The following is a 27,000-nucleotide window of genomic DNA, read 5'->3' as shown; positions in this document are numbered from 1 at the left end:
ACACTTCAAATATTGTTGTTTTGCTATTATTATGCCGCTTGAAATTATGGGAAAATGCATAATTTAGTGTTAAATAACGTGCCAGGCATGTGCACCCCCTCTGATCTGAAATGCACCCCTAGTCATCATTTTCTAGAACCGGCCCTGGGAGAATCCCTGCTGCTCCCTCCTGTGCACTAACCCATATATGGCAGGGGAATTGTGCTGGACCTTGAGACTTGCAGTGTCCCGTGATTGACACACTGAAGTGCGGTGTGTGCTTCATAATGAAACCATGTCGTGTTGAGCCTAAAAGATCTCTGTTCTGTGGGAGGGGGGTCATTTCCAGGTCCTGTCCTGACAGGCTTTGGGCTGCAGCCTCTACTTTGTGTGCAGCAGGAGCGCGTGTGCGAAGTGTGCCAATTGTCTGGGAAATGCGCTTCCGAGGTGTGAAAGTTGATTATTCACTACACAACTTCCATTCCCAGGATGCGGTAGCTGGGCCGGCGCAGACAAAGTCGGCATTGGCTTGACAAGGACGTTTTTCCCCCAGCAGCACACGCGGAGGAGTGACGTGCCTCAGCTGCAGGTTTGATTGACGCCTCTTTCTGACTGTTGGTGCGCACATGTGGCTCTGGGAAACACCGGCTGAGCTCTCCCCCAGTCTCTCTGCTCAGCTTTCATATCCTCCTCGCTCACCACAGCTCAAATATCAGTGACTGAACGGGGTCGGACCAATCCCGGCGCGCTGCCTGAGCTGGAGAGGAGCGCAGAGCGGACAGGAGGGGAGAGAGAGAGGAGCACACACCCAGTCATTTATCTATCTATCCATCCATCTGCCTGTCGTCTGCTACCCCTCCCGGGCCGGCAGGGCTCTTCTCTCCGCTGTTCTCTCCTCCCCGTCGGCTGCAGCAGTTCTGCTGTATACCAGGATGCGCGATGGGACAGGCGTGCGGACACGCGCTGCTGTGCCGGAGCCAGCCGTCCTCTGAGATGTAAGTGCTGTTAGAAGTGCATGTATGCACAGGTCCGGGGGTTTGCATCCTCGTGCTTTTTCTGGCTTCTCTGGCTGTAGAAATCCATGGCGTCTAGAAAAGAGCTAAATACATAGTGAGTGTGTGTGTGTGTGTGTGTGTGTATACTGTAGTAACGTGACTGGGACCTGCTGGGTGTTGATATCCCTTCTGACAGCACCAGAGAGGACCTCATGTGAGCTGTCAGTTATATTCCACCTTAGAAATAACCAGTGGTGGACAGTAACGGAGTAAATTTACTTGAGTACTGTACTTAAGTACATATCCAGAGGATTTGTACTTTACTTGAGTATTAGATTTCTTTGGTACTTATTACTCTTACTTGAATACATTTCCAAGACAAATATTTTTACTTTTACTCGAGTACATTTCTAGGAAGGCTGAAAAGTACTCGTTACTTTCAGGTCTGCTCTTTTTTCTTCTTCCCTAAAATCCTATTGGACACAAGCTGTTTTTGTCAAAGGAGGAGACCTATCACAGTGCACGCTCTCCACTGGGATGTACGTAAAGCGGAAATCGGTCAAGCCTCCTCAAAACGATACCGCCAAAGTAGCCTGCGTTTGTCAAGACAGAGCCGCAACAATGGCTACGCGGCTGCGTCAGGAGAAGAAAGACAATCCGCTGAGTCGTCTGAGTCTGATAATGAGCCGGACTCGGAGCAGGGACTTTCACAAAATCCTTGGCCGTATCTTAACTCAATGTTTGAGTTTGACCGAGTAAAAAACGAGGGCACAGACAAACCACAGACATTTACAACTTAAACTTTACAACTTAAATTAATTTAGAAAAAATATAGTAATTTACTGATGTGGAAAATGAGACATTTACTCTTATTCTTACTCTTACTTTTACTTAAAGTAAATTTAAAAGCATTTACTTTTGGATACTTAAGTACCTTTAAAAGCAAGTACTTTTCTACTCTTACTCAAGTAATATTTTGACTGAGCTACTTTTACTTGTAACGGAGTAAATTTTGACCAGTAGTATTTGTACTCTTACTTAGAGGCTCTGTCAGGGAGCCCATCAACTCTATGGACAATTTAAGGAGCGTTTTGCTCCTCTATACCAGTGTTTCTCAGCTGGTCCTCGAGGCACACTGTCCTCATGTTTTAGATGTTACCCTGCTTCACTACACCGTGATACAAGTACGAGTGTCATCCACAGAATTGTGCAGACCTTGATGACAAACTAATTAGGACCATTAATTAGAATCAGGTGTGATGATGAAGGGAAACATCTAAAACAGTGTGCCCCGAGGACCAGGGTTGGGAAACACTGCTCTATATCTCCCCAGGTGTCAAAACACCATCCAGACAGACTCCCCCATATTCCTGCTGGATCTACACATTTGTTGGTTGTGGTGTCTCTCCTAGTTCAACTCTAAAACGCTTTTTATGGGTACAGATTGAGCAAACTACTATATATCATATGCTATAAAATCCTCTGTAATCATCTGACTTGGAAAGGGTTTACAAAGTCAACCAGACAAAATATATTAACTTATGATTTGTTTTACTGACACCATCCATTTTTCACCAAAAAGAGAGAATAATCAGTTAGAAATCCATCGTAAATGGTTAATAAAGAAAGTTTCTGAAACAAAGAGACTGTGCATGATCTTCATAGTTTGGGATTTGAGGTTTTTAGACGAAATCTTTTAAAGAAGCCAAAAGTGCACTATCACAGAACTTAAAGCGCAGCTATTTTTCAGATTATAGTCTTGGTCCCGAGGCTGTTTTTATGTGTTCACAGGCGGACGGCAAATATGTGCTGTGGATCAAAGCAGGCCGTCATGATCATTATAATAATTGGCTGCCTTATTTGGTCCAGCAGAGCAGCCCAGTGTTGCATCCCAACTTAGCGTGTTTGTTATGTGTTGGGGGCATGTCAGAGAGCTGCTCATTAAACTCTGTGGTTATCACAGAGACCGTTACGCTAGTTGTGTTGGTATATTTGACGTGTTTCTGCAGTGTTTTCCCCTGTGTGTTTGTTTTGAGTCTCCTCACTGGGCACCTGTCTGGAAAAAATTAGTTTATAAATTGCATGGCCATGCTCAGTGTTTAATTAAATGTTAAAAAAGCGGAGCATTGCTGAGATTGATCACTGAGCTGACTAACTGTGATCAGGCATGAGGCGGGCAAAGTAACAGGTGCATGCTTGATATTTGAGTTTTCTGTGGAATTTCCCAGTTTTTTCTATAATGTTGTGAGTTAAATACCCCTCTATCAGAGCTGAATAGCATTTCTGGATGATAACACAGTGCACAAAAAGTGTTGACATCTTTTGTATGACAAGTTTTAGTCCCTTCATTGTAGAAATGTGGAGAAATTCTCAGAAGTGTTTGATTTTCTTTACGTCTTCCTTCGGTTTTGGTTTTGAATTCAACAGAGAAACACAGAAACAGAGTCGTTTCACATTCATCTCAGTGAAACCACTAAGCTTCTTACACTGAACGTTTGTTGGCAAGTCCTGGAGAAAATAACCACAATTGTGAGAATGAATGAATGGATCTGCCACACGGATGTCATGGATGTTTGAAATACAATTAGATTCAGCAACTGGTCTCACCTGCTTCCCTCAAGCTGGAGCCGATTTGACTTGGAAACGGCACCAGTGATCAGCGAAGGTCATGAAATGAAGTGGGATACTTCCAATAAATAAACAAAAGCAGATGCTATATACACACACATTGGGATGTGCACCTGTTTTGACTGAACAATAAGAACAACTACAGTGATTTGGCTGCACAAAGAGAAACACCCACAGGCTGTTGTGGGTTTCTGGTGGCATTAATATCTTGACCATAACATTTAAACCCAGCCATTCAATTTTCACAATTATTCAGAAAGATATGCACTTAGAGAAATCACATAAATACATCCCTTATTACCTTAAAGCCTGCATCTTGTTGGCTTTAATTTTTGACTGCCCATGTGCCATTCTTTCCTGTTGTCATGCATTACTTCATGGTTTCTTAATGGCCTTTTGAGGAAATGCCAGCCATAATCAATGTGTCTTGCTTATCTTCTGTTATCACTGTACATCATTTTAACAGCCGACACACATCACCCTCGTAATATGTGCATTTATCAGCCAGTAGGTGTTGATCTGAGTGGTTTTCAGCCTGAAAAACATTGCAATTTATTGGACTGACGCCAGAAAGTCAGATTCCCCAGCCTCCTGCTGAGCACACAACCTCACACAGAAATACACACAAGTGCTCATCAGCAACAGAAGCAGCAGAGTTGTAACCCAACCCCTGATTAGTGAGTGCGTGAGTGCATGTGTGTGTGTGAGAGAGAGAGAGAGAGAGAAAGAGAGAGACGGGGAAGAAGAGAGAAAAAGATGCTGATATAGCACTGTGTTATCATCAGTAATGGGCTCATCAATACTAAAATATTCAGAGAGAAGGAGTGCGAGAGCAGTCAAAGCAGAGACAAAACTATTGTGTCTTGTGTTTACATGCTTTTGAACCTTTTTAAATATCTTCAAAATGTGCACTCTCCAGCAAAACAATAACCACAAAAGCAATAATTTCACAAATGTATGCAATTTTTGACTTGCTGTTTTTGATTCAGACATTTCTTCACAATATTCAGTTTAAAATACCAGTACATCGAAGTGACAACTAAAACAGCTTATACTTTAGTAAACTCTGGGGTCCAGAGCTCTGTTGTAGTTTATTTTTGAATAGTTTTATGTTTAACACTATTATCCTCTTTAAACTGAAGGAAAGTCATTTTATTGAGTGATATGAAATGAGAGTGCTGCAGAAAATCCTGTCATCTGAGGAATGAATTGTATTCAATACTATTGAAATATTGAACTGAGTACATGTTTGGTTGCTCTCATTATCTATAGGAATATTATGAGGTAGCATGCAAGACACAGAGGAAACCCTTCCAGTTAAAATTGAGCAACTGGAAAGAAAAAAATCTGTTTGTGTAATACAAAGTTAAAGGTCGAGAGTGCAACAGACGAACAGAGTAAACAATCACTTAAAAACACATCTGAGGCCACTAAAGCTCAAAATTCAGTGAAGACTTCTCATAACCATGTAAGTATTATTAAAATCTCTGTTTATGTTCATTAAAACCAGAATACATGGAGTGCTAAACATCCAGCTAGTGTTAAATGATTAAAGCATTACTGAGTAAATAAAATAAGGCTTCAACATGAAATGAGCAGCAGTCTCTGCTCTGAGATGCTGATGGGGGATTGTCCACGCAGGGCACACACTGACAGATCTCAGATCAGCCTAAATGAAGCGCACTAACAGGGCAAACAGTGCACAGTTTGTTTTAACCAAACTGCTTAGATGTGAAATCACAAATGCACACAGCAGATAATAAATATTACGGTCACCTTCCAGCTGCGCAATTGAGTTTGCAACATTATTTGAATGTGCAACTTGCACTCCATGGCCTGATCAGAGTTGTTGGGCTCTCACTTTTCCAATTGCTTAAATCTAAACTATGCCCACAGCAGTGCCATGCTCTTTGGCCTTGGAACTATCCATGTTATCCATGTTAACCAAATCCATGTTCAAGTATCAAAAAAAAAAAAAAAAATACAAAAACAGTGTGTAAAAGTAAGGAGTAGGTTCCCTTAAGATGAAGAGTTGGGAATTATGGGAAAAGACGGGCAAAAATGGTGGAAACAATTAGGTAATAGAGATAAGAATTAATACAGCTGAATGGAAACGGTTCTAGAGACCATAAAAATGACTTATCTCAGAACAACTTACTATAATCACAGGATAGTATAATAATTGTTATTTAATTGTGAGTAAAATAAATTGATTTTCTCTTTATTGCAAGGGTGAGTTGTTCTGCATTTGCTTCTGGTCATATCTGTATCAAGGAATGAACTATTTGATAAAAGAAAAAAAACAGACAAACATATTTATTCCACTATAAACTGAAGAAACAGTTCTTACTGTTATTTGAACTAAAAGAGCCCCTTCCCAAGCACTACTCATCTCATTAAACACATTACAGTCATACATTGTGATTTGGGCTAGAATATACCTTATTTTACCTAACACATACATCCTGGGTCAGAATGACACACAGTAATATTGCTGTATCTGTACCCCCCCCCCCCCCCCCCCCCCATTGTGCTTCAAAAGCACAATATATTTAACGGTTTACTTCCACGTCCATAGCAACAGTAACTAGAAAATTTCTGGAAATTTTGATATGGGCATGCCCTACCCGCCCATTCGACCCCTCTCGCTGCTTTGGTTTGGGGCTGTAGTGGTTGTGTTTGGGGTGGTTCTATGTCAGTTTGAGGTGTTTACGGTTGTATGGCATTCATTCCTGTGCTCCCAATAGTTAAAAATGGGGCGCGCTTTTTGCCGTCCAGCGCCCCCCACGGTGACACTTTTAACTGAAAAAAGTAATGCCCATCGAGGCAACATGGAGACGCATCTAAAGATGTATGCCATGCATGGGTGCACGTTGCGGTTCAGGCTACATGATAGACAATGACAATGGATAGGTTTTTTTTTCACCGTGGTAAAAAATCCCATCCGAATGAATGGGGCCATTTGGCATGGATTTTGACATAAAATTTCCTTAAATCCCAGCTTCATGAAATTTGAATATGTTGACGGCCACAGCGTGCCGAGTCGGGGAACATTTGTACGATGTCTCTACGATAATCTGTCGCCTAGCAACAAGCGTCCAAAGTCAAATGGAAATTTAAAAAAAAAATGAAAGGTCAATATCGCAAAAATTTTAATAATTGGCATAATGAGCTTGTACGGCCCGTTAGTGCCAATCGGGCCGAGTGTTTGAAAGTTTGAACGTTGTCTCTACGATAAAGTTCGACCGAGCAATAAGCGTCTGAATTTTTGCCTTTTTTTTTGCTTTATGGCATCTAGCGTTGCCACGGTAACACTTTTGACTGAGAAAAGTATTGCCCATCGAGGCACGATGGAGACGCATCCAACGATATATGCCATGCATGGGTGCACATTCCGGTTCGGGCAGCATTAACAGATTGTTTATTCACATGGTCCCCCATACAAATGCATTGGTTTTTGTTGCCATGGTAACAAGCCCCATAGGATAGAATGGGACAATTTGGCTTTAATATCTCAAAAGCTGTAAACGACAGCGTAATGAGACCTCAGTATGTTGTAGTCCACATGAAGCTGAGTCTTTTAACGTTGGAACCAAGTCTCTGCGATACCGCGTTGCCGAGCAACAAGCATCCGAAGTTCCGTTAGCATCAAAATGAACAATGTGGAATATATCAAAAACCGTAATAGCAAGCATGACGAGACTAAAATATGTTGCAGTACAAAGCGTCCCGGGTTGGTCAATGTTGTAATGATGTCTGTACGATAAACCGTTGCCTAGCAACAAGCGTCCAAAATAAAAGTGATTTTTTTTTTAAATTGAAAGTTAAATATCGCAAAAACCGTAATAACTAGCATGATGAAGTTGTATGGTCCTTTAAAGACTATCGGGCCGAGTGTTTCAAAGTTTGAACGATGTCTCTACGATAAAGTTCGGCCGAGCAATAAGCGCGGGAATTTTCGCCTTTTTTTTTGCTTTTTGGCATCTAGCGTTGCCACGGTAACCCCTATTACTGAGAAAAGTAATACCCATCGAATCACGATGGAGACGCATCCAACGATGTATGCCATGCATGGGTGCACGTTGCGGTTCGGGCCGTATTAACGGACGAAAAAAAGTGCGGAATAATAATAATAATAAAAAAAGGGAAACCTTTCTAGATACTAATTTAACGCCTTCATTTTTCAGGTTTTCTCGGCCGTGTTTCATTTTTTGGGGATTTTTTTTTTCCACAACAGAGCGGGGTCATGCTTTACACCCGCTGGTGCGCAGTGGGACCTTTGCGACTTTAGCATGTTAGCGAAACGCTAGCAACATTGCCTTTTGGGCCATTCTGGACGATTGCAATATGGTCATGCCACTACTTGGCATGCCCATAATAAAAAAAGGGAAACCTTTCTAGATACTAATTTAACGCCTTCATTTTTCAGGTTTTCTCGGCCGTGTTTCATTTTTTGGGGATTTTTTTTTTCCACAACAGAGCGGGGTCATGCTTTACACCCGCTGGTGCGCAGTGGGACCTTTGCGACTTTAGCATGTTAGCGAAACGCTAGCAACATTGCCTTTTGGGCCATTCTGGACGATTGCAATATGGTCATGCCACTACTTGGCATGCCCATAATTAATGACCACACATCTCTCGTCACTCTGACGTAGAGGGGACGCCCAGGGAATTCCCTGTGGTTGACGAAATGAGAGAATGGTTAAAACAATGAATTTAAATATCGCCTGTCTCCACTTCCTGGTTCAAAAGCTATTAAAAATGATATTTTGTGGCTGGACGACGCTCTGGTTAAGGTCTGGTTAGGTTATTGCACCACTTATGATTGGTTAGAAGTAGGAAACGCTTGTGGTTTTTGCTAAAAATAATAATTTCACATCACTTACGCCACCTCCGTCGTCATGGCGACAGCAAACAACATGGTTAAATACTTGAATTTACGTTAAATACTAGAAAACACGGTTAAATTCTCGCCGTCAAAATAGTATTAAAAATCATCAAAACACCATTAAAAAACTGTTAAAACAGCGTTAAAAACATGCTTTTACAAACTGACAGTGACAAACAGTAACTTGCGCGTCAAAAACTCATAACTTAGCCACTATAATAAAGAATAATATATACATAATAATAATGTAATAATCCGTGTATATATCACGACAACGGATCCCAATTGACTTTGCATAGTACAATATCCGTGGTGCTCACACGGAATTTTACCATTTCCATGCTGCTGCCATGGAAAATAGTGGTGAGAGGTCGTGGGCATTTCACGGATTTTTGTGAGATCAGGTTGGTGATGTTGTGCCACACAGGGGGCGCTGTTTCAGGTTATCAAGAGAGTTATTAATAGTTGTCATTCGACAATTATTAATAATTAATAAAGTAGATTATTTATCAAATGGAACTATCAAAATGACTTAATCAAAACGGGGCACCACCTGACGTAATCAGGAAAATTATAACTTTAACAGCAGAATCAGTCTCAAAGTGAATTAAAGCTGCAAGCAGCGATGAACGGGCCCTCGCACCCTTGTGCACGTTCAGGCGTGCTGCAGTGGAAGCGCTTGTATGACTTGCATGTAGATTCTTCAGGCCTGGACATTTAGCGGATGACACCACCCACGACTCTCTATATCAAACCACTCAAAAGTTATGGCAGAAAATAGGAACTATCAAATATGGACCAATCAGATGAAGGGGGGGCGCGCTTTTTGGCGTCTAGCGTCGCCACGGTAACGCTTCTGACTAAGAAAAGTAATGCGCGTCGTTGCAGGATAGAGACGCACATTTTGATGTATAACACACCTGGGTGCACATTACGGTTCGGGCCGCATTAACTGCCGAAAGGAATGGCATAAATTGCGCCAAAATTACACGATTAATTCAAAATGGCCGACTTCCTGTTCAGTTTCGGCCATGGCGCCAAAAGACTTTTCTTTAAGTTGCGACATGATACAGATGTGTACCGATTTTTGTGCATGTACGTCAAACCGTATTGTGGGGCTTGAGGCACAACGTTTTCTAAGGGGCGCTGTTGAGCCGTTAGGCCACGCCCATTAATGCAAACCATTAAATATAACATTTTTCGCCAGGCAAAATTTGGTGACTTTTGGGGCACGTTTAGGGGGGCAAAAAGGCCCTCCTTTCGTCGGAAAAATAAAGAAAGAAAGAAGAAAGAAAAATTCCTACAGATACAATAGGGCCTTCGCACTGTAAGTACTCGGGCCCTAATTATTCTACAGAGTAATAGTGAAGGAAGCTAAGTTCGGCACGGACCCTGGCAAACCAGCATTTGTAACAAAATACGTGCAAAACAAACACAAACAACTTCTTTCATTTAAATCAATCAGAACAGGCGCCACCTTCTGTTCACACCTCCTGGACTACAAAGCCCAGGAGTTTTGTAGCCTTTACAAAGCGGCCATTTTAGATAATCACAAACGTTCATGAGAGTTCAGAGTTCACGTGATCACATGACGCTGGCCCAACAGTGAAGATCAGATATTCGTAACATTCAGGCTGTTTGTATCAGATCTGAGTTGCTTCAGTTTACTGTTCTTAAAGGTGCAGCTTAAATCGCGCAACCAAAAGTCATGTCTAGGATCTTACTTCTGACATTACTGAGTCACACAGGTGCACAACAGTACATGTGCAGCTCTGATATCTCAGTCCATACAGAGAGGAGTTTTCTGTCTTACCCGTGTTTTCTTCCAAAGAGTGTAATTGAAATAGATTCAGTAAAGAAGCACATACACCACTATTATCCAGGTGCTAATTCTTAAAGTCTGTTCATCCTCTCCATGGGGCTGAATCCCATTCCACATTTAACAAAACATGGGGCACCCTGGACAGGACTGACACATTTACAGCCACACCAATTCGGAGCTCTTGACGTATCACTGTGTACCAACCATGTGGCTTGTGGAGGGAAGCTCATAAAGTAGTTAAGTACATTATCTTATTCTGAAAACTAAAACAACACACATATTTATTTGGAAAGATAAAATATCATGATGATTATGTTTTTACAGAGACATACTTGATTCAGTGATGGATTTTGAACCACGGTCCTAAAGTCACTGGTGTATTCAACGTCCCAGTGTACTCTGCACTGCAAGAAGCATTATAGTTTACTGGAAGTGTGTTTTTAAGCTATGAATTAAGAGATGGATGTGTGTTACAGGCTGTCTAACGCTGATGTTAAACAGGGAAATCTGTGTAGAAGTAATCCAACTGTCACTCTGTCCAGTGGAGATCCATTTCATACGTTCTCAGCCAATATAAATCAGTCTGGTGGTCCGTGGCCTCAAATTTGTCGAAAGAAGAAGAAACGAGACAAAACTCTACATGGTACAATATGGGAGAAGACTGTATACTTTCAAATCCTTTAGTGTTTAAAAGTATTTAGTGTATGACTAATAATAGTGAGTAACCTTTCTTCATCATAAAATATATAAACAACTAATGAATCAATTAAAATACTTACAGTAATTTAGCTTTTTTTCAACATAGAAGGAGTCATAACTATGTGTTTGTGTGCTATGTTGGATTTTACAGTTGGTACTGACTGCAAGCATCCAAATAAATACAGTTAAGCACCACGAGTCCCTTAAATATAATAGTGTGACCGCTTTAAGCAATTCTGTTGTTTCACATGATATATTTGAGTTGGATCAACATGCTCTGTTAGGTTTGTCTCATCTTATTTTTGAAGGTTAGGTTTGATTCAATTAAATTACTTTGGATTACCTCATTTTATTTACTTGTATGAGATAAGCATCATTCATGTATAAGTGTAATGTGTATCGATGTCAAATCTGGTCAAACAATTTAATTAGAAAAAGACAAAAAAATGTCTAAGCACTTATTCATGTTACCTTTTTTCCTTATATCTGATTAAGTCTTAAGTAAATTAAGTCAACAAGTAGAACATTATTATTATTTTTTTGTTATGCTTGATTCAATGTGTGAACTCTCACATTACAGTCCAAATGTGCTTTAAGGTTTAGAGGTGAATAGAATGAAATAGAACTTTCAATTTCACCAAAGCATGTCATTTCTAGCGATCCCAGGACAGTACGTCAATGTTTGATATGTACAGTACTGATAAGCCATGACTATCCATTTCATATTTATCAGGTCCTTCAAAAGCTCCCAACAGAGCTTTGATCAGTCCGGGCCTGGATGAAAGACAGTTAGGATGTCCTGGAGTAAATCTAGTACCAGGCTGTTAAAACAGTGGCTCCTTTGGGTCTACAGATGTCATCAAGTCCCATCACGACAATGTCTTGTTAGTTTGGACTTTGGATAACAAACAAACAAACACCTCACACTCTTTGCTGTGTTGTTTGAGCACTTCCTAAAATGTTTGTTGAGAGCCTCACTGCTGAGCTGCTGCAGGATCCAGCTGCTGTGAGGGAATGATTTTGTTATGTTGGAAGTAGGGCTGGGCGATATGGACCAAAAGTCATATCTCGATATTTTCTAGCTAAATGGCGATACTCGATATATATCTCGATATTTTTTCTGTGCCTTAATTGGGGTTTCCCCCAAAGCATTATAGCATAGCATCTCTGTTAGCATCTCTGTTAGCTTCATTTTTTTCTGAGGCAAACCCTTAAAAAAACAGTCAATACAAAGCCTCGTGCCAAATGTCACACAGGAACCTTTATTAACAGAGGTCTGCACAATATCAAAATGTATAAAACAAATGAAATAAAAATAAACTGCCTGCATATATAGAATAAAAATGCTTCTTGAATAAAATAAAACAAATATCCCTTTCCTGCATAACAATTAAATTAAAATACACGGCAATTAATACAATGTAGAAAGCAACAGGCAGACTTTTCCACTGAGGTTGACAGTTGTGCAAATAACAAAACATTTGTGCAAATCTCAAATAAAACATTCAAGTCAATTTGTCACAAAATAAGCTATATCAAAATCATTAAAAAAAAAAAAAGTAAAAAAAAAAAATAAATAATTTTTTTTTTTTTTTTAAATCGATATAAACGATATTGTCTCGTACCATATCGTGTTTGAAAATATATCGATATATATTAAAATCTCGATATATCGCCCAGCCCTAGTTGGAAGGTTCGGTTAGTTGAAGGACGAGAGCCAAAGTAACATTGATATGAAGTATTGAGGTTTCTCCTGCAGAGCATTGCACTGTAGTAAGCTGAGCTGTGTTTACTCAAGCTGTCTGTCTGCGGTGGGTCTCCTTTAACAAACCTCGAGTCACTACATTTACATTATGTTATGAAAATTGAAATTTTCATCAGTCAATAAAACACATGTCTGGATTGATTATTTTTAGTGCTACTCATACTGGCACAGCTCTATTCCTTTTCTTGTACCTTTACTGTCTTGTCAAGACATAAGAGTTGAGTTTTTCAGTGTTTTAAAAAAAATCTGCATGACTTTGTCATCGTTTCTGTGGTGAGTTCCAGACAAGAAAAGATTGTGATCAATGACTCTGACACCTTATCAAGAAAAGGTATTTTTCTTTCGGTTGGAGCGAGAAGAAAGTTTTAAATCCACTAAAATACAGCCGGAGATTAATTTAAGTCGCCCGTGTCATCAGGAAAGTGTGTGTCGTCGGCGTGATCCTGGGGGTGTCATGGTGAAATAAGTCTGACAGCTACCATGGTTGCTGGCTTTGGCTCCAGCACCTCTTGTCAGCTGTCTTATCTCTGAGGACAGTTGCTGCAGACAGGTGTTCCTGTGTGTGTGGGGGGACTTGTGTGTGTGTGTGTTTACATTTGTGTGTGTATACATGTCAGAGACGTATGTGTACGGGTGCAGCCGCGTCACTGCCAGTAATCAGATGGACAGCCATGTGTGTGCGCTCCATTGGGAAATTAGGGGGGAAGGTGAGGCAGCTGCGTTTGAGACACAGAGCTTTGGTCTAATTGGAAACATTTGCACGTCTTCTCCGAGTATAGGTGAATAAGTTGAGGTCTATTGATGTGACGTTACATCAGACTACCTTACAACAGTGACTGACTGCTTACGTTTAAGTGGGAACACGCAGGAATTGGGAATCATAGTTTTTAAATAACTGTCAGGTTTGTCATACTTGAGTAACAGTGTTTAAAGCAGGAAGATTACCCATCACCTCATCTCTAATAACAAGATGAGGTACATTTTAAATGAAAGAAAAGGATTGATCCAAATAATAAGCTCAAAGTAACAAACGCAAACAACCCTCTCACACAGCTCAAATAATGAGTCCCCAAATGTTCTGTTTCCTTTCTGTGAATATACTGTAAGAATGATGTTGCAGGTGAGAGGGCTGGGATAGTGCTTTGTTTAATCTCATCCTTTTATTTATCTCAGCAAATTTAGTTTTGTCAAGTTTTAAATGAATATGGTTATTACTGTGGTGGTAGATCTTTTGCTTTCTGATGTTTTTGTTGTTGATATTGTGGGTATTCATCAGTCATTTCCGTCTCGTCTCCTTTAGCAGATGCTTCTGCAGATGTTTTCCCCGTCGGGTTTACTCATTTGCACACATTTTTGTTCTGTATATTTAGCTGCTTGCTGAAAATCAAAGTTGTATTGGTGTCAATACAGTGGCTGTCGTGGAGGCTGTTATTGTTTGCATTGTTGCTCTCAGCCTTGAGACCGAAGCTGCAGAATGTGTCCCTGTGCCCTCCAGGGTTCCTTATTTAATTTATTTGTTATCGATCAGCTCCATCGATCAGTACAGAGATAAAGCCACTAACCAAGTGAAAGTGTTGCTCTTGAAACATTCACAGAATTTGTCGTGCTTGCAGTATTGTATATTACTCATTATCGCATCATCATCATTGTAGGAACACAACTTTAACACATTCATCAACTGTCATCACTTGTACTAATGTAAATGTCCCTCATATATAAAATAGTCTTATTAAATTACCTGCATTATTTTGGAATAAAAAAAGCTCTCTGTAGCTGTTTTTCCTTTTCTTTTCTCTTTTTTTATGCTGATTGTCAAATGGATATGTCTCTTCATTATATGATTTACAATAACATGAGCAATAATGAATAAGCTATCTGCATCCATCTACTTTGTCTTCGTTTTGTATTGGTTCTGTATGTCATTATTTCAGCTTCACTGGCTTACTTGTTTTTTCTTTCGATCAATATTTCCTTGTCTTTATGAGCTTGTTGGGTTGTTCTAGTTTCTTGCTCCCTGCCCTGACTTCTCACTTTTCAACGTTTGAAGACTCACCTGGCAGACAGGCAAAGGGAGAAGGCAGGTGTGTCAGGTGGATGAAGAGGCCACTGAGTTTGATGGATGAAGAGCAGGTGCTTCTTCATAAGAGTAGTCCAGGTTGCCTGGCAACTAATGGGGTCGCAGGTTACCCTTTACATAGGGTATCATATTCAGTGAATACTACTCTTAGATGTAAGGTTTCTTTCCTTTGATCTGTGTTGATAGTGTCCTCATGTTAGCTGAAAGAACATGTTTACGACATGTTTCTCTGTGCATATAAAACAGTGTCTCATCAAAGATTTTAACTTACTGCTCAGTACGTACCTCGGTTTTGACGTCTTGGCTCAGTTCATTTTCGGTACGGCAAGGGAAAAATAAAAATTGCTTTTCGTTTAATTTTCAACTTTTGCAACTAAACAGTTTATACATTTTCTTATAAAAATGAAACATTAAAAAATAAAAAATAAATGTAAAAATAAAATACTGCTTAAATCTATTGCCAATTCCTCCAATAAATAAAATATTCTCAAATTAAAAACAAAATATAAAATGTGTGTTCTCAACAACTGAGTAGGGTGTAGATATAAAAATACCAACGGCATTAGTTTTTATTAATTGCTTTAACCTGATCTGAATTACTGACAAAAGCCTGTTTAAATGCCAAAGGTAGCTGCGTTGACACGAGGCTGGTTTCTTCCGTTGCAGCAGCGATACTCACATCCACGTGGTGCCGTTTCAAATGTGTTATCAGGTTTGACGTGTTGCCAGAAACATGACCGATTGCTGGTGAACAACATCGTGACACTGCTCTCATCAACTTGTCTTTGTCCGTTGTTGTTTTTCACCGGGAAACCGAAGTGTTCCCCAACAAGAGACCTTAAAGATAAGGGAGGGTCTTCAAGCTCCCTTATCTTTAAAGTCTGCTTGCAAAAACATTTTTTTTTAAATCTCATGGGAGTCCAGTGCTGACTACAAACTTCCAGTCCGCCACTTAAGATGTCTGTGTGGGCACTTGGACATGAACTATGGTCTGAGTGCAAGACAAGCCTGTTAACTAGCTGCTGTTAAACATTGTATTGGGATCGGTACACGCCTGCACCGTACCGACAGCCCTGTACCCAAACGGTTCGGTAAAATGTATAATGTTCTCAAAACACAAGATGCTGGCTATGTTTTAATAAAGCTGATAATCTTTCTTAAAACAACAACCAAATAAGCAATATAATCAAACAGACATAAAGATCAACAAAATTAAAGCATATTACATTTCCATTGTTGTAAAAATGAATTATTTCAGTGACTGATGACAAAAAGATGAAGGTGAATACTTGTTCAGATGTTATTAGAGATAACCCAGCTCTTCATGAAACATCTAACTTTTTTGTGACAGGCCAAATGTTTTTTTTTATTCAGGAGGGGATTATGTAACCGTCAGCAGTAACTGGTCTGTGCTGTGAGTTTAGAGAGATAAAGAGCTGTGTGTTTTTAGGCCGCAATGGGTTTGTCAGATGTTCAACATGACTTTAAGGCAGCGTGCTGCCTTACAGTTGATATCTAATGTTTGGCTTGATCAAACTAGGTGAGCAATTTTAAATAGAAATGTCGACAACTTTAGCAGAAATTACAGCCTGTAGGTAGATCTGAAATGCTTACATTTGAATGTGAAGTCACACACAAGGTAGTATACCAAATAAATGAAATGCCACAGTCAGTCAGAGTAAGTAAACGTCTAACCAGCTGCATAACAGAGATGATTCACAAAAAGAGATTTAGTTAAGAACTTTCCACATCAGTTAATGAACACGTAACAAGCAGAAGGTAAACACGAGACACTCCATGTAAAAGATCAGCCAGAAGCAGTTGCAAACTGAAATGAGAACATCTCCTACAGATACAATAGGGCCTTCGCACTGTAAGTGCTCGGGCCCTAATTACTGCCTTATATGATTCGGTCAATGTGTGGTTAAAAAAAAAATCTTTAGGTCACCATCCATGACAGTGGACAGAGCCTTAAGTATAGATGCTGTTACAAGAAAACTGCAAATATAAAGCACGGGATAAAAGTAAGCATTTATCTCAGCCACTTTAAATAATCCTCAAGCCACTTAAGAAGTGTACACTCACAAGAGTTGACAACCAGGAAGCCCCTGGTCGAGACTGCTGGAAGCACTGGGGCATTGAAATTCAGGTTTTGAGTGAAGATTGTTTATTTGACCTTTCTGTGCTGCACATGTATGCATGTATGGGGAAGAGACCAGAAATTGCCCCCCAGACAGTATTACAATAGTTGTCCTTGACCTCTGTTTGTTTTTAAGTAGGAGCACCCTCTGCCTTGGGAAAATCGTGTGGGTTTAAGAAGATACACACGCACACGCACACGCACACACGCGCACACGCACACGCACACACGCATGCGCACACGCACATGCGCACGCGCACACGCACACACACACACACACACACACAGTCACTTGCTAAAACTGAGTTGAGAATGAAGAGAAAAAAAATCAATCTACATTCAGACAGTGTTTTTAACGTTTGAATGAATGGGCGTTACAGCTGCAGCATTACGATATGCTAATCACGTGCTGTGGAGCTTGCCGACTGATTTTTCACATAACCTTTAACTCAGCGAGTTAACAAGCACATAGGTACAGATGCAAACATTATTCTGTGTTAATGTTACATTTTTAATAAGAGTGTGTGATCCTGTGTAACTGGCGTCATACCCGTCAGTGTGTCTTCTTGTTTTCCCACTAAATAGTGACTGATGGCCATCTGACTTTTTTGACACTGCCTGTAGTCTACACACACAATCACACACACTCTTGCATGCACATGCACGTATGCAAGGTCAAACACGGATGGAAATATAGTAGAGTTGTAACTGCTTAGAGGCACTTATTTCCATCTCTGTCATTCTCTCTCCTGATTTGCTTTGTATCCTTTTTTTCCCTCCTTAGTTGTTAAAAAATGCCTCTTAGCTCAAGCAAAATATTTTCTGGATGCCAAAAACATAACAAAAACATATGCAAATGAATCCACTACATGTAGTTTGTTTGCATTTGCACCCCACAGCTGTTCCTGCTGCTGGGGATATTGGATGTCTCTTGACTTTTTTCCGTGTTGTTATCCACACGAAGCTTATGGAGTAAATGTGTGACATGGTTTTGGTTTTGGTGATGTCCCCAGGTGCTTTCTGCCTCTCAACATCAAAGTTGATATGGAAAGAGTTTGTAGTAACTTTGATAGTTCTAACCTTTGTGCACTCTGGAGAAAGGGGAGAGTTTATGTCTTTGATGGGTTCACTGCACCTTTTTGAACTCTTCTTTGAGAAGATTCCCCATGGTGCACTGGATTGATGTCTCAAAGAGGGCACACTAGCTTTGCTCGCTTTTGTCTTTTTCAATCTCACCTAAAACTGCCTCGGCCTGTTTTGTGAGATTGCTTCAAGCCAGAGCTGGGATGGCCCTAAACTAAGTAATCTGATTCTGGGAAGCCACTTTCATGCCATCAACAATTTAAAGTTGGTAATGAGGAGGTGGATAGAGTTCTGATTAGGGTAGGCCTTCTTTGAATCCCAGTCCCGCCTCATGTCTGTGTTGATATTGCATGTGCACAGCTCACTCAGTTGATCCAACCACTTTCTTATTCTGACAGCTAGCCTGGTTGTATTTGGCTTTACAGGACATTGTAAACAAGTGCTTCAGTACTGCCTGATATTCTCCTCTGTTATAAAGAACATTTGAAAAAGCCTGCAGTCATCCCATCCCAGTTAACAAAGTAACACTGGCTGTAACTCAGGCTGGTGAATTTTAAGCATGTATTATTTGACTTTATGTGCATTTCTATTTGCAGACAGGCCAAACAAAGGAAAAACAGTTAGGCTATATCCTAAATTATAAGCCCGACAACATATAATATAAATTATAAGCAAGAAAACAATGTCATTTATCAATTTCTGGGTCAAACAGGGTACTTAAATAATAAAACGCTTGTTAAAAATAGTTCTTTACACATATCAAGGGAAATTCACACTGAAAACCAAAACTGATTAGACAGTAAGTGGGGAAGGGGGGGGGGGGTAGGATCTCTGTAATTGTTATCTACTTGAACACAAATGAAACTGGGCTTTCAGAAATAAATTGTGGGCCTTTGCCACCAGACTAATTGTAAAATCACTGAAAAAGTTCTGATGTATGAGACTGTATATCTTGATCTACTGTAAGATTTGAGAACATCTACGATTCCCTCTGTAAATGTCTCAAAGAAAAGGGTCAACTTATCAAAAGGTCCAGGTAGAGGAAAGAGTCTGACAGGGGGATATTTTCTTTGCTTTGCTTTGCTGTTTTTCTTTCTCTGCCCTCTGTCCTCATACATCATGTCTGTACTTCTGTCCCTGGTGGAGTTATTAAAAAATATACAACAAACAAACAAGTGCTGCAGATGCTGCAATCGTGGTACAGATACAGTATGAGTGGAGGAAAGGATTTGAGTGGATGAAAGCAGGTTATTTTCAAATGCAATTTTTCTAATTGTTTGTTTTTCTTTTGATGTTTTAATATACTATACTGAACTTTTGCTCCATCTATCTCTTTGGTCTTATCTTAATGCTTAGTAACAATAGATAGATCTATGTGGGAATTACTTTGATCAGTCCAAAGCAGACCTGGGCATTTCATGGCCCGCATACGGCCCTTTGGTTGAGTTTGACTGGCGTAAGGTTAATATTAAAGGAGCTGTATGTAAGAGCAATAATAAAACAAATCATAAAATGACCCCGATATGTCAACAGACATTTAAAAATCATGTTCATTTCAAATACTTATGTCACTGACAACAGCACTCAAGCCAGGATATTCCAGTTTAAAAAGAGGAGTTGCAGCCCTCAACTGATGTTTATGTTGTCATTTTTTGTTTTGGCCTGAAGCTCCACCCTCCACCTATCTCCCAATCACCAAGTCAGTATTGTTTCTGAAGCTCCACCCTCCACCTATCTCCCAATCACCAAGTCAGTATTGTTTCGGCATCCGGGTTGCCAGCTCGGCTCTAATTATCGCAGCCATGGCAGCCTACGTTCCTGCTGCATTCTGCAGCCTACCTGGCAACCTCTGGTCGGGGGGAGGAGGGGGAGGGTACACGCCGCTCAACAATATTTTGAAAGTGACTGCAGTACCAGTTTTGGCCATTTCTTACAGACGGCTCCTTTAAATGACAAAATAAACACATTTTGTTATTTCACCTCATGCATGGACTGAGTATGCTTTGCTTTTATTTTGAAATAGTGTTTTAAGTTACGTCAGTACTGGGACCTGAAAGCAGAGATCAGAGAGTTTTGTGATAAGAAAGGTAATGACATCCCATCCCTCAGATGAGGATCGGATGGTAGATTTTGCATTTGCTGTTGATGTGACTGCACTGATGACTGCACTGAACACCAAACTGCAAGGCAAGGGCCTTTTTGTCCATGAGATGCACAACCTGGTGAAGGCTTTCCTGACAAAGTTACATAATCATGTACCTTGCTTAATGTTTGGAGTAGAAAGACAGTATTGTGATGTCTGTAGAAAGTTAAGAACCACTTTGCAATGCTATGTGATTCTCAAAATGTATTTATGGGTAAAGAAATACAATTAATATTATGTAGAAATTAGTTCAGCCTTTTGGTATAATATTTTCTGGTTCTCATGTGGCTCCATGGAAAAAAATAATTGCCCACCCGTGGTCTAAAGTGATGTTCACCAAAAGTTCCTGTCCCGTTACCAAATGTTGATACTTTTTTTAAATAGGTTGCAGCAGCTGACGGTGTTGGTGACAAGGATCTGCTAACAAATGCTAAGAGAACAAAAAAAGGCAATAACATAAAATAGATGCTAGGCAAGGCAAGCACGTTTCATGTTCGAGACAATTCAAACTGCTTTACATGAAAAAATTTAAGAAAATACATTAAAAAGTAAAAGACTTCAAAAGCAGAATTAAAGACAGACAGACAAATTAAAAGATAAATAAAACAAATGAGATTAATTAAATGCTACCTTATTTGACTAAACAGTCAATCAAAAATAAATTCACAGCAAAAGTAATCTTGAGACACTTTACTCAGAATGTAAACAGGTTCACTATGGTGCAATTAAATAGTCCATTTCAGACCAATTACAATCCTGTTATACTCCAATACTTTTAATTTGTTTCTAATTCAGTTAATTTTTCGTTTCAATTTCCATGGAAACAAAGGTCTTAAGTTTTATTTTGACAGTCAACTGACTGATATTTACCATATATACATTACATAGTTTGTTGGTCTTGTGCATAATTGTCAGATATTGATTTGATTTGATTTTTTATTTTAAAGATTTTTTTGTGGTGCTAATGGCCTTTAAAGGAGCTTGAGGCAAGAATAAGAAATGAGACTCATTAGCGCCACGACGACCGTCGGGGTTACTGCAGCCAACAGCGAAGCCGGCACAGAAGAACGCGCATGCAGCGTCAATTGACGTCACATCAGCGCGCGAAATTCGGGCCCAGAATTGCAGCGCATTTTGCAGCACACAGCCTGTTCAAGGCAACGGAGAGATACACTAGAGGGCTCATCCTTTTTGGTTTGGAACGCTTCATCTGACATTATTACTAGAAAACTTAAAACGTATACGCATTTTTTTCATAAATCCTGCCTCAAGCTCCTTTAACTGGTAGAGAGAGGGGGGAAGACAAAGAGTGATGGTCCGGGACTCAAACCTGGGCTGCCTGCACGAGGGCGCTAGTCTCTGCTCGTCCCACCAAGGTATCCGGAGCCCCTGAGATATTTATTAATGAAATAATTTGCTTTACAAATTGGATATCTGGGCATCTTTGCTCAGCCACACGGATACAAATATAGTCCATTTACAAAACATACATTTTAATTTTCTTAAACAAAGGTTTTATTGAATGCTGACACTCTAAAGTCCTTTTTGCACACACAGATATTCACATTACTAAATGTTTGAGTGAATTCAATAGCATTAGTCAATTCTTAGCTTATATCTTTCAATACCATCCTATAACAATGATCCATAAAACCAAATAGTTATTAAACAGGTCTGAAGCAAGGCATACAAGTAATTTATAACACAAATGTGCTTTTATTTAATGTAGACATAGAGAAAGAGCACACATTCACGCTTATACAGGGGACCATGTATGAATACTCTACCTCAGAGGCCTTTTCCTCCTGATCTCCCTGTTCTGATACATAATACATTACAGCTGAGACCAAATAAGCCCATGTCTGATTTCCCTTTCACTCCTTTTCCATCTCATACCTTCTCGTTACAAGCTTTCACATTCTTTCTTCATCTCCCAGCAATAACGCTGTCCCCACTTCCACCTCTCTTGGACTGTTTTTCTTTCTCCTCAGCTTTTTTATGTGTTATTGTTATGTGTCGTTAGGTCCCATCAGTGATTTATTTATGAACGTACACTGGCTGGCCTTTCCCAAAATACATGGACAGATGGTTTACAACAGACACGTGGGAAAAGATAGAAAAACCAAGGAGTGTGACAGATGACAAGCAGTTTAGATCACATATTTTACGCTTCTGTGGAGAATGAATTCATGCCTTTTAATGAATGTTGTTTGCCTTTTGCCCTCAACCTCACCCCGAAGAGTAAGATTTTGCAGCGTAACGTTTTTCTTTAAATCTTATTAGCTTTAAAATTATAGGACTTAAATTTCAGTTCAATGAGAAGCTTGGGTTTAGGGATGATGTAGTCCTGGTGAAATGCTTGGGCAGCCCTTAAATTCAACTGCATAATTCAGGATCTAGAAGCAGTAACTGCAACCTTTTACTAAAATTACTTCTCAACAACAATGACAACCCCCACGTTTTACCTGTTGCCATATTGAAGATTGTTGTACCAGTCTGCACATTGTTTCTTACACTCTCTGATTAATATCTATTCAAGTTATTTTTGCCATTGTCAGACTTCAAAGGTTCAAAGGTTTTTTAGTAGGATTTAGGTTAGAACTTGTAACCGGCTGGATTAAATCAGTCCATTATTCCCCTCTGAATCATTTCCATCCTTATAGATTTATGCCTCAGGGCGTTGCCTTGCTGAAAGACCAAAGAATTCTGCTTCAAACCTAGTTTAGTGACACTGGGTAACACTCTCAAAAATGCTCCTGATTTTATTACTCATCTTCTCCAATTCACAGTCCCACTATTATTGTTTGGACAATAAAAGCTCTTTTTTGATCCAGTTAGCAATCGTGTAAAATTAGAAACAAGGCGGATGGTAAATCATTTTTGGAACACTCAAAATTCTTCAAGTCTGTTGAGAGGAAACTCAAACAGCCACTTCAGCTGTCACAGCGCCCTACTATAAAGGAACATGCAGTTTGACAGCCAATTTCCAATTTGGGAGTCTGGAATATCTCACAAGTACACAGATGGAAAAGCAGCCACAAAAATACTGGAGATGCCTTTTCTATCCGTCTGTGCTCAAGTACAAAAGAAAGACGTGGTTTAGGTTTTCCACAATATCTATCCTTCAACAGCGATGAACATGTGACTGAATGTTGTGCAAAACTGGTCTTAACAGATATGGTTACATAAGAGGTTAATGTGGTTGCGGTGCACCTTGTCATAGTAGACATAAGAAATATTTCATTGATTGTATTGTTACGTCAATATTGAATGAATGAATGAATTTTATTTCGAACATGTATATAAAAAATAAATAAACAGTAACATCTTCATATGCACATAGGTTCGAAAAATATATATAAAATAATAAATAAATATATTAAAGAGCATTACTTAAATATTATTGCTTACTTTGCTTTGTTCCTTTTAGCATTCTGTCTTCTGTCTTGTAGAGGATTTAGAAAGCTGGGTTAATGGTTACTCAGTGTGGTTAAGAGAACACCTTCATGAACAGTCCTGGTGTTTTATTTCACAATGTTTGTGGTTTCTGTGCTGCAGGAAAGAGCCGGATGTTTGGAAAAAACTTTTATCCTTACCTCGACCTACACCTCATAAAAATGTAATTATAGTGACCTACAGACTGTCACTTTGACTACAAAGTGGTATATATATATATATATAGGTTTATCTTTCTAAGTTTATCTTTCTGAGCTTATTGTGTTTTCATATGCATTAAATAAAGGGACACTATGCAAATGGTTGTCTGTTGTAATATTTGGTTGATTAGATTTTACAACTACACTTAACTGGTGTAGAACAAAGGCAGCAGTGTTGTTGTCATGGTTACCAACAGTCTACTGCTCTTCTGCTTTGCACTAATCTACAATTAGGGTTAAACTGTTCTCTGGAAAAGTGTTTCATGCAGAATAGTTTTCAACCAACACCTTCAGAGCCAATCAGGGTTTTGACTTTTCTGTGGTTGTCGTACACTGTTTCTTAATGGTTTCAGTTACAATAGATGGAGGGTGTTTAGTTTACATGATGAAGAGGCTCCACAGCCATTACAGTAGGATATATTGCCCAATAACCACCAGTTTGCCTACTGAGCGTCCAAATTGTTTCCTGTCAGTGTCTATGTGTGTCTGTGTGTCTGAATGAAAGCTGTTATTCTAGTCAAAGCAGCTGCTTGTGTCTTCCATCAGCTTTCCTGCATGAGAATATACTGACCCATTAGATAAGAGAGGGATGGGATGTAATTGACCGACAACAGGACATCACAGTTGACATATTATGGTTTCCATCCTGAGTCAGTGTTCGTTCTGTCTTCTGTCTGACTTATGATCACTGCAAACACTAATCTCCCGATAAAGACCACTGGCCCAGATCTGGAAAGCACAGATATTGCTTAATTATCACATTCTCCATGCACAGTCCAGTCATGAACTTTATATCCATGACCAGTTTCATCTTCTCGATAGCTGGTCCCTCTAAATAGGTTCAAGAACATTTATTTTTATGCGACTACTACAGTGATCACGCTTAACAGTGTGCTGCATTACCTGCTGCTCTACTGAAGCAGCTCTTGGTGTCTCAAGATATTTCAAAAGGCTGGAAATTGTTTAAAAAGACCTGTACCAGGGTATGGATTTTGTGGAGTCCTTGATGTCAAGCCTGAATTATGATACCCCTCCTCTAGCTGTCTCCTTTCTTTTTCTCTGCTCCCTCCACATCCAAAGTCCCATGACAGATATTAATAATAGATGGCACACACTGTGTTAAATGCCAGTTGCTTGCATATCATTGAAATGTCTCTGATAAGCTAATTTTGACAAATGACTCCAGAGCATAAGCCATTATAACACACAATTAACCTCTGATTTTTTTGTGCCTGCGCGTGTGTGTGTGTGTGTGTGTGCTTGTCTATAAACTGTTATTGTGGGCTGCTATTATCTGTCATTGACCTTCTCTTAATCTTTTTGGTCCCTTTGCTTTTTCTTCAAATGTCATAACATATCAGCGATAATGTCAGACGTTGCAGCTCCTGAGCATACACTAAAGCAAAAAAAAAGACGTGCATGCAAGCAGTCCAACACAAACACTCGCATATCAAGAGTAAATTCCCGTTCACATGGATATTGCTGTGCAGTAAATCTAGCTGGACAATAAAAGTTATTTGCAACACACCCTCGAAGAATGAAGGGTCTAATTGACTGCTTAACTACAGATTTTATTACACACACATGCACACACACATTATACCTTTGGGGGGACTTTGTCTTTCATCACTGTTAATGAATAGAATAGTGTTAAAGAGATAACACTAAACTGGACTCATTAAATTGAGCCTTTGTGTTTTCTACGTGAGTGATTTAGAAAGAAACAGAAGGAGCGTGGGATTGAGCCAAGAGAAAAAAAAGGAGTCTACAGGTTGCCGAGCTGCTTTAATTACTTTGCAATGAAAAATCATGTTAGCACTGCAATAGGTACTGGATTAAATGACAGCATAACCTCATGTTTAATCAGAGAGCAAGCAAATGAAGGTGTGTGCAGGCCTATTTATGTGATGTGTTTGTGGGTTTGGGTGTGCGTGTTTGTGGATGCAGCTCTCATCTAACGCTTTCTGTTTTGCAGTCTCTTTGGGAGCTCTCCTCACCGCTCCATTTACTCTGCTATGCTGTCTGAGCATGTGTGCGTGTGTTTTGGATGGCCGTGTGGGTGTGTTATCTTTCTTGCTTTATTGTTCAGTAGTGGCTTATTAAACTTAATTGTGACCTTCTCTTTCTTCCCTGATATTTATTTTCTCCTTCCCCTTTCTTCTATTTATTTCTGTGGTTTGAATCTGATTTTCTTCTCTAATGAATGTCTCTTTTGTGATGTCCTCAGTTTTTTCCATGTTTTTCCATTTATTGTATTATTGTCTCTTCTTGCCCACCCTCACACAAAAAATATTAAATCAAATGTATTAATAATTAGGGATGCCCCGATACCATTTTTTTCACACCGAGTACGAGTACAAGTATTTTAATTTGTGTACTCGCCGATACCGAGTACCGAACCGATACTTCTAACACAAAAATAACTAGGCTAAAAATGCAATGAAAAATGCAATGAATTGGAAGACAGGTTTTATTTGCAACAGAAATTCAATTTTAAACAAAACTCAGCCGGCCGGGGTTTCCTCCACGGCCCAGTCGCGCTGGGAGCGCGCATGCGCAGCCGCCACCGCCAGGCTGCACCCTCACCCGGGGAGCCACGGGGCGGCTCAACATCTCCCCCTAGAGTCACTAGTAACTACAAGAACAATGAAGTGGTATCGGTGTGTGGTATCAGAGAATTTTTGCAAGTACGAGTACGAGTATATGAGAGCAGTATCGGCCCCAATACCAGTATCGGTATCGGGGCATTCCTATTAATAATGTTACAAAAAAGCTATATTGTCAAGAGATAATTTTTTTCTTTTTTGTCCAAAGTGACAAGAATCAAATTAAGTGAACCATTATAAGCATCTGCATTTATAATAATGCATATATAACTGATAAATAAAGGAACGAGAGAGACGGCTATTTTGTCAACAGAGAATGATTCCTGATTGGTCAGTCAGGGATCAGAAGGCTCACAAAGGGTCAATTCAGTTCAACAACACATGATGCCATGGCGTTCAGAGTCAATGGACAGCAACACCGTGGACTTTTCCAACACATAACCTACATGTGGTTACGGTCTGTGGTGGATTACATACTATTAAATAATTGTTATTGGAATAACTGTTTTTGGTAGTGCT

General features: G+C 39.7%; 1 protein-coding gene across 1 annotated transcript in view; it reads left to right on the top strand.

The window, feature by feature from the left end:
• Positions 1–503: 503 nt before the first annotated feature.
• Positions 504–27,000, top strand: part of LOC133441667 (cGMP-dependent 3',5'-cyclic phosphodiesterase) — a 196,671-nt gene continuing 170,174 nt past the window's right edge. The window contains exon 1 of the mRNA XM_061719203.1: positions 504–974. Within this exon, the coding sequence (XP_061575187.1) occupies positions 919–974 (56 nt within the window). The 5' untranslated portion in view covers positions 504–918. The remainder of the gene's footprint in view (positions 975–27,000) is intronic.

The sequence above is a fragment of the Cololabis saira genome, chromosome 4, assembly GCF_033807715.1.
Source record: "Cololabis saira isolate AMF1-May2022 chromosome 4, fColSai1.1, whole genome shotgun sequence".
Taxonomy (NCBI): Eukaryota; Metazoa; Chordata; class Actinopteri; order Beloniformes; family Belonidae; genus Cololabis; species Cololabis saira.
Note: the sequence above shows the minus strand (reverse complement) of the source record. Positions and strands in the feature narration are given on the sequence as shown.